Consider the following 8,711-nt stretch of genomic DNA (forward strand, 5'->3'; position numbering starts at 1 on the left):
TCAGTTGTTTTTTTCCTTCATCCACAAGCAGCAGAGTCATGAACATCTGACCTCCTACATCAGCTGTGCAAGAGAAGAAGAGACTTTCCATGTCTAGACATACACTGTGTTGCCAAAAGTATTCACTCACCTCAGACTTCCAAAGTTCATGTGGCCTTCAGATTAGTTCAAGAACAGTGCGTAGAGAGCTTCATGGAATAGATTTCCATGGCCAAGCAGCTGCATCCAAACCTTACATCACGAAACACAATGCAACGTATCGGATGCGGAGGTGTAAAACACGCCGCTACTGGACTCTAGAGCAGTGGATATGTGTTCTCTGGAACACAGTAATGAATCACGTTTCTCCATGTGGCAATCTGATGGATGAGTGTGGGTTTGGTTGGTGCCAGGAGTACTTGTCTGACTGCATTGTGCCAAATGTAACGTTTGGTGCTGCTTCCTCTAAAACACACCCCGATCAGTCTCACAGCAATCAGAGTAAACCAAATAATAACACAATGCAAAGAAACCAGTCTGAATCACTAGAAAGAAGAAAATAACTAAAGGCTTAAAATACAATTTATAATAGAATAAAAGAACTATAAAATAATAATAATTAATAGAAAAAAGAATAAAAAATTAAATTTCTACTTAATTCAATGTGCTCACCAAGTATACATGCACGGCTGTGTGCATATGCATGTTCAGGTCATTCACTGTGCCTCAGGATGCAGCACGTTGATATACATTTGGGCAGTCGGATATGCCCGGTCTCCTCCTAGGAGTAATATTGATTTGAGATGTTTAGGTCACTGAACTCTGGAACTGCAGAACTCAGTTGTTCAAAGTTGATGTTCTTTGCTTCATTGAATGATTTATATTTTCAATTTCACTTTCAACGTCACCTGTCAAACACTGATCATGTGTTCTGTCAGGGCGTGTTTTTTATTTGTGAAGGAAGACACCTAAAACACTTCAATTAAAAAATTATAACATGTGATATCAGAAGATATCACATGCAGGGGCGTAGGAATGAGTTTCCTATTGGGGGGGACACATATCGGAAACCTGACAGATCCATAAATACTCTGAGAAAAGCATTAATAAAAATGCTATTTGATCTTTTACTTTATTGTTTTTCAAATGTTTCTTGGAAAAATAGTGTTGTGTACACTTATATGATTGCATGTATAATTTACATTAAAACATTGTATATGTTTTATCATATGTGTATAATCGTAGGACGTGGGCAAACTGGCTTGATCACAGTTAAATGTTACCAGTGCACAGATAACTGTTACCAGTGCACAGATAACTGTTACAAGTGCACAGATAAATGTTACCAGTGCACAGATAATTGTTACCAGTGCACAGATAAATGTTACCAGTGCACAGATAAATGTTACCAGTGCACAGATAACTGTTACAAGTGCACAGATAAATGTTACCAGCGCACAGATAATTGTTACCAGTGCACAGATAAATGTTACCAGTGCACAGATAACTGTTACAAGTGCACAGATAAATGTTACCAGTGCACAGAGAAATGTTACCAGTGCACAGATAATTGTTACCAGTGCACAGATAATTGTTACCAGTGCACAGAGAAATGTTACCAGTGCACAGATAATTGTTACCAGTGCACAGATAAATGTTACCAGTGCACAGATAATTGTTACCAGTGCACAGAGAAATGTTACCAGTGCACAGATAATTGTTACCAGTGCACAGATAATTGTTACCAGTGCACAGATAAATGTTACCAGTGCACAGAGAAATGTTACCAGTGCACAGATAATTGTTACCAGTGCACAGAGAAATGTTACCAATACACAGATAAATCGTCCCCTTAGAATTATAAGGTTCTGACATTTTTGACGAAACTGAGTTATTGTCATATACTTATTTGCTGATCACTTATGAACAATATGTAAGAGAATTTTTTTTCAAATATATATATTTTGGGGTGTTTTATTCACAAAATAATAAGGTTCTATCTGCAAAATCAAGCTTTAACTTGGTACTATAAGGTTCTATTTAGGCACTTGAAATGTTCACAAGAGGGCCAATCAGGCTGCTTCTTTTTTATAATGTTGGTGCCCAATGTCAAGCAAAGGAGCAGAGGAGATGCTAGAGAAAATGTTTCCTGGTAAGCTGGGGCTGTTTACAAGACATCTAAAGCTTGAGGATTTCAAAAATGAGTTGACAACAGACAGAAGTACTAAAGGCAGGAAAATTCTTAACTTTTGATTTCTTTTTTTTAGATTGCACTGAGCTGTTTCTTTGCACTGTTAGCTACGAAGCTAGCGAGCCAACACTAGTTTTGTATTGTTTGTCTGTGGTCAGTGCTAACATAAAAAAACAAACAATGTGGTTGGTAATATTGAGAATAGTCAAAGGTCATAATATAAGTTACCTCACGTATAAAATATTATTGAATGAAGAATGACTTCAGATTTTAATATATTCTATGAACTAGCAGTGGTACCATGCTAATGAGCTCTGTCTATTTTTATTTCTGTCATCAAACTCCAGAAGAGCAAGTAAAAGAAAAAAAACACCAGAAAAGGGACAGCAAAGAAATTGCTACATTTTTCCTGAATAACTACAACCGAAAGAAAACAGTTCATTGTCAGTGACATTTTTATAGCAGAATGATTTTAATTAAAGATCCAAGTTTAAAAAATCTACCTTTTAAGTGGGATGAGTTTTTATTTGGATTTTTGTACTCAGTGGACAAGGACTCAGAATCTAAATGTTTATTCAGAATTTTAAAGAATGCTTTTTCAGGTAGATTGCAGCTTGTAAAATTTAAAAAGATCTAGGCTAAATGGGAAACAAAAACAAAAAAAACATTGTGGTAAATTATCCAGAATTTGTTTGACTCTCTGTACAAATTTTATTGAAATTTGAGTTTGTTTATATGTCAAAGTATACGCCTCCTAAATTTATATCAAATGTTTATTTTGTTCTATTTATTTATTATAAATTTTATTTTTACTTGTTGATTTTCATATAATTATATGTTGAGTTATCTTAAGAAAACTTTGGAAAAATAAAGGATGGGAAAAAAGAGGGCTCACTTTGCCAACATGAGTTTAATGAAAAGTTTGATTTTTTTTTTTTTTTTTTTAATTGTACAATTTTTAAATTGTGTAATAGATGTTGTGCAGCAAGGCAGCATGGTGGTTAACACTACTGCCTCACAGCTAGATTGACATCTAGGTCTGGGTTCAATTCCACCTTGGCCTGGGTCTCTCTGTGTGGAGTTTGCATGTTTTCCCCCGTGTCTGTGTGGGTTTCCTCCCACAGTCCAAAGCCACACAGTTACTGGGGTTAGGTTAATTGGTCACTCTAAATTGCCCATAGGAGTGAATGGTTGTCTGTCTCTCTGTGTTAGCCCTGCGACAGGGTGTACTGTGCTTCTTCTATGTCAGCTGTGATAGGCTCCAGACCCCCCCCCCCCCCCCCCACGACCCTGAACAGAATAAGTGGAAGAGAATTGATGGATGGAGATGTTGTAGCATTGAAACATTCAAAGATAAAACTTTGTCAAGCATCATCTTCTTCTAGTAAAGGGAAGGGAAACGTGCCCGTAAAAACAGTTTGCCATGAAAGAAGAAATTTTTAAAAATGTCACAGAATTCATTAAATTTGATTTAACCATACTTGTGGACACTCTATTATATCTTTAATTTTATGGTTTAAAACTTACTATAAGTTAACTATTTTTCATTCCTTGAAAATCAGTAGTAGTTATCACATTTTGCAGATAGAACCTTATAATTCCAAACAAAAAAGGAGTTTTTAGAATTAGAAGGTTCTATCTGCATTATACTTGTTCAAAAAAAAGAAACAAAAAAAAAACCCATTTGCACATTTAATAGGATTTTGATATTACTGGTTTAGAATACATATAGGGTGTGTTTCATAATCATGTGTGAACAAGACTTATTCCATGTGTAATTTTTGCTATACAGAGTGCAAAAACTTTAAAGCTCAATATCTCAAAACTGGTCAGAATGTAGATAGAACCTTATAATTCTAAGGGGACAAAATGTTACCAGTGCACAGATAAATGTTACCAGTGCACAGATAATTGTTATCAGTGCATACACAAATATTACCAGTGCATAGATAATTGTTATCAGTGCATACACAAATATTACCAGTGCATAGATAATTGTTACAAGTGTATAGATAATTGTTACCAGTGCATACACAAATATTACCAGTGCATAGATAATTGTTATCAGTGCATACACAAATATTACCAGTGCATAGATAATTGTTACAAGTGTATAGATAATTGTTACCAGTGCATAGACAAATGTTACCAGTGCACTAGCATAAAGTTTCATTACAAATGTATGTGAGTGTATGTGTATGTGAGCCCCCACCACCACCACCCCCACACACCCCCCCCCACACACACACCCCCAAATATTCCTAATCAATGCTTGGCAGTTTTATTCTCCTTAGCAACAGGGTGCAATGACCTACACACACCCTTCCCTCCTTAGACACAGATTTACATGTTTTGGCAAAACCTTTAAGGATAAGATAAACATATTCTTCTCCGAGACCGAGAAGGTCATAAATAAGATAAACATATCGCCCAAAGTTAGTCTGGCACTATCTATCTGTCGCTCTCTGTCTACTGTATTATTTAATTGTCTATTATTTGCTTCAGCCACTGTTCATTAATTAATTTTGCATTGTTTACTTTAAGACATTTATCATTTTATTCACCGGGTACAAAATAAAGCCCCAACACTTCCATGTTTGATTTGTGATCACTGAGCCTGGATCTGTCTCTGTTTTCTCTGTTTGCTAATTCATAATCTCAATTTAGGGCCAGAAAAGTTTTAGCTTTTCGTGTCTTATTTCTAGTGTTTCAGATAGTATTGTGTTAGAATTGGATTTACTCTGGTATTTGGAAAGCACTGTTATGGATGGTATAGTGGACTCTTTGGGTTTGGGAGAGGAGGGGGGTCTCGGGGGCTGGATTTAAAGTCCCCTTCCTTGTTAACGATTGCGTTTTGGAGTCTCGTACCCACAGACAGCGGAAACAATTTTTATTGTCTATGCTCATTCTATCACTCCAGGCAAATAGTTGGCGGTAATACACCTTATGGTTGGTTATCAACCACCGAAGAAGAAGAAGCTGGCCGGATAGGCCGGATCGCTTCTCGTTTCCTGGACCTCCCTGTTGGGAGTTGCCGTTAGAAAACTTCCTGTGTTAGGAAGACCACAGGAAATCATGGTGAAAGTCCTGCGCCTGGACGCGTTGGGGAACTAAAGAGTGGCTCGTCGGCTTAGGCCATGCGGACAACTTTCTGCTGGAGGTTGGTGAAGTTATTCGGCGCTGCAGCTGTGCTGGTCCTGACGGCTCAGGTCGTACTGAGTACACTGAACAAAAAAACGGCAGAGACTAACACCCTTCCCGCGGAGGAGTACCGCCTCGTAGCCCCGCACACATACCGTTACCTCCTCAACCAGCCCAATGTTTGCAGAGACAGGAGCCCCTTCCTGGTTTTCATGGTCCCAGTCGCAGCTCAGGACGCTGCAGCGCGGGAGGCCATCAGGAAAACGTGGGGCGCCTCTGGTCGAGACACTCTCACTCTCTTTTATGTGGGGATCCCAGAGAGGGGTCAGGTGTCAGCCCTCCAGCAGGGTCTGGAGGAGGAGAGCAGGCAGCATGCGGACATCGTCCAGATGAACTTTGTGGATAATTACCACAATCTGACAATCAAAACCATGATGATGATGAAGTGGCTGGCTACTCACTGCCCCGGCGCGTCCTACGCCATGAAGGTGGACGCAGACATCTTCGTGAATGTCTTCTACCTCATCCAACAACTGAGGAGCTCCCCCAGGATGAACTTCATCACAGGGTCGGTGATCCGGGACGGCAGGCCGCGGAGGGACCCCGACAGCAAATGGTACCTGTCAGAAGAGCTGTATCCCGAGGACAGCTTCCCACCCTACGTGTCCGGAGCAGGCTACGTGTTCTCCGCTGATCTGGCAGCGAGGATCTCCTGGGCGTCCAAGTCTGTGCGGGTCATCCCTCTGGAAGATGTCTACGTAGGCTTGTGTTTGCGTGAGTTGGGCGTGCGGCCGGTGTACGCCTACAGCCTGCCGTTCCTCAGGAGCCTGTTCCAAATCCAGAACCTGGAGTACGACAGGTGCACCTTTGCCAAGCTGATCATTGTGAACGGGTTTAAGGCATCAAAGCTGCTGAGTGTTTGGCAGGACTTCGCCAAAGGCCACGAAAGCTGCTAACAGCAATTACCCGATGCTTCACTCAGGCTGAGGGGTAAACATCAGGAGTTGGACAGCATCAATTAGTCAATTGATGAGTTGATCAACAGAAAAATATTACAATTAGATATCTTCTTGAAAACTGATGTCAAGTGTTCATTCATCCCCATCAGGCTCAATAATGAATGTGTGGCCTGCAGTTAGCTGTTGCTTTCATGATCAGAATTGCTGCAGACACTGTTTAAAATCAACTAGTAATAATAAAATGATAAATTTTCATAAACTCTGGGCTGATCAGTGTTGATCAGTTACTCATTTGGTAGAAAAAAATAGCATACAATTTTTCTGATAACCAGTTAAATATTTAATTCATTTCTGTGCCAAAAGTTTGATGGTTTCACTGTGACAAATGTTACAGTTTTACATTTCCTTTTGCCAAAAATGATACTAAACTCAGTCAGACATGGGAACTACAACTGGCAGTTTCCACTGAGTACTATAGTTAAAAAGAATTATTGAAGAAAGTAATCTATTGTTAAACCAATAATAAAAACAGTTTAGTTAAGTTGTTGCCTCAAATTTGAGAATTGATGAATTCGGTGAGAAAATATGTTGACAAGTTGCACAAATGAGAGAAATTCTCCAAAGCTGTTGGTTGGATCAGCCTGTTGGCTCCAGCTGGATAGACATCTGGAACAAAATAGTGAAATTATTTTTAAAAAAAAAAACAAGCGATGGCTTCAAGTGGCTTAAACATGTTCAGGTTCCAATGATCATCAAAGAGCAGATGCAACTGAACACTGATCAGCCCGAGGCTCCGGCAGTGATTACCCGTCTACCTCCTTGGACTGATAAGAGCCTCATTAAAGCAAAGGAAAACTTGGCTTCAGTCAGTGAGTCGAGCGAGTCACTTGAAAAGGACCGGCCACCTTTCTTGTTTTGATTTCTTTTGGGCCAAACCGAACTCAAATCATTGAGAAAATAATCAGTTTTCTGTCGTTTGACTCATCAATTGCCTCAACAGTACCTGATAGTGGAACCACTGAAAGGATTATATGTCACAGCTTTTGTATTTACTGTGGTGCTTCAGCCTCTATCACTGCTCCTCGCCTGTCCTAAAATGTGCGTTTTTACACCAAAGGTTTTTTGAAATGTTTCTTCAGTTAGTGCCTGATGGGTTTAGGGTCCATGTGTACATGGAACCACAGTACCCAGCAAAACACTGGACCTCATGCAAGAATATGTTTGCACTTTTATCCTCAGCCTTGCTTACTTTTTCCAGGATATTGTGGTGAGTTGCTCATTTAATGGTCATGAATGTTGCCGCTATGTGAAGCGGTTTGGCCTTATATAATTCAATGGGGAAAAAAAACCCCAGCAAATATTAAAGCTAAAGCTGCCAGCGACTTCAACAGAGCAAAGCTGTGCTGTGAATAAAAAGACAGGAAACAGATGCGATGACACATAAATGTCTTTCTAAAGCAAAGCAGTCAATGGCTGGTAATACGTTCTGAGTTCAAAGGCCATTTTTATTTATTTATTTATTTTTGGAATCATATTCAGATTCATATCATAACTCGTTCCTCAGACCTGGACCATGACTGTAGAGAAAATTCAGCGAATGCCAAAGATACTTCCCCAGTTGCTCGTATGCTGCACTTTAATACAGGTTTGTTTGAGTGAGTGGTTCTTGCATGAGGTTCACGATATTAAAGAAAAAAAAACTGCTACATTGCACTGCTTACTGTATACTATAATTCAGACTTAAAAAAAAAACCCTGCAGCTTATTTGTCAGGGTCCTGTGCCTATTTATAGACCAAATCCTCTCAAATTGTGCCTGTCTACTCGTGTTGTAGTTATAGATGACGACCAGCAGGTGGCAGTATGTACCTGAAGATTAAAAATGAGACTGCTGGTCGTTTATTGACATATGCAGAAGCACCTTTATCAAGATGGTGATAATTGTGAATCTTTATAATATATTTTGCCTGTGAAACAGGAGGTCACATCCCTGTTTCTGATTACTGCCACTTCTGCTGCTGCTCCTTTGGAGAGTTTGCCATGCTGGAACAAACGCTGTTTCTATCCAGACTAAATAAAAGTTTTGGTAAATTTGAAACGTGTATTTTAGTTTCTGTCTCTGACAATGTGTCAAATGTGCCAAGGTAACCAAGCAAAGAGGCGTTTTTCTTGTTGGTGTGTTAAATAGTGGAGGAAGATTTTGTTTCGCTTTCTTTTTTTTTTTTTCATGTAATCTGATGTTGTTTCAAAGGAAAACCTCAGAAATGACCAGAAATTTATCCTAAAATGCATCTTATTCATACACGCATGCAGAGACGCACAGAAGGAGCAGCCTGTGCATGAGCACACACATGCAAAATCTCATAAATTCAGAGTAGGATGTTTGTTAAATTCATTTACAGCTTGACTGTATTGCTGCTGGCACGCCTCTGAAAGAACAAGC

The 8,711-nt window shown here is 39.3% G+C and overlaps 1 protein-coding gene across 1 annotated transcript; it reads left to right on the top strand.

The window, feature by feature from the left end:
• Positions 1-5,157: 5,157 nt before the first annotated feature.
• On the top strand, positions 5,158-8,333 carry LOC115776183 (beta-1,3-galactosyltransferase 1-like). Its single transcript, XM_030723773.1, has one exon. The coding sequence runs from the start codon at positions 5,308-5,310 to the stop codon at positions 6,265-6,267; it is 960 nt and encodes a 319-aa protein (XP_030579633.1). The 5' UTR covers positions 5,158-5,307; the 3' UTR covers positions 6,268-8,333.
• The last annotated feature ends 378 nt before the right edge of the window (positions 8,334-8,711 follow it).

Source organism: Archocentrus centrarchus, unplaced genomic scaffold, assembly GCF_007364275.1.
Source record: "Archocentrus centrarchus isolate MPI-CPG fArcCen1 unplaced genomic scaffold, fArcCen1 scaffold_27_ctg1, whole genome shotgun sequence".
Classification (NCBI taxonomy): Eukaryota; Metazoa; Chordata; class Actinopteri; order Cichliformes; family Cichlidae; genus Archocentrus; species Archocentrus centrarchus.

Bases quoted from the DNA above. Each gene is read 5' to 3' on its own strand.
- LOC115776183 (XM_030723773.1), top strand. From the start codon at position 5,308: ATGCGGACAACTTTCTGCTGGAGGTTGGTGAAGTTATTCGGCGCTGCA.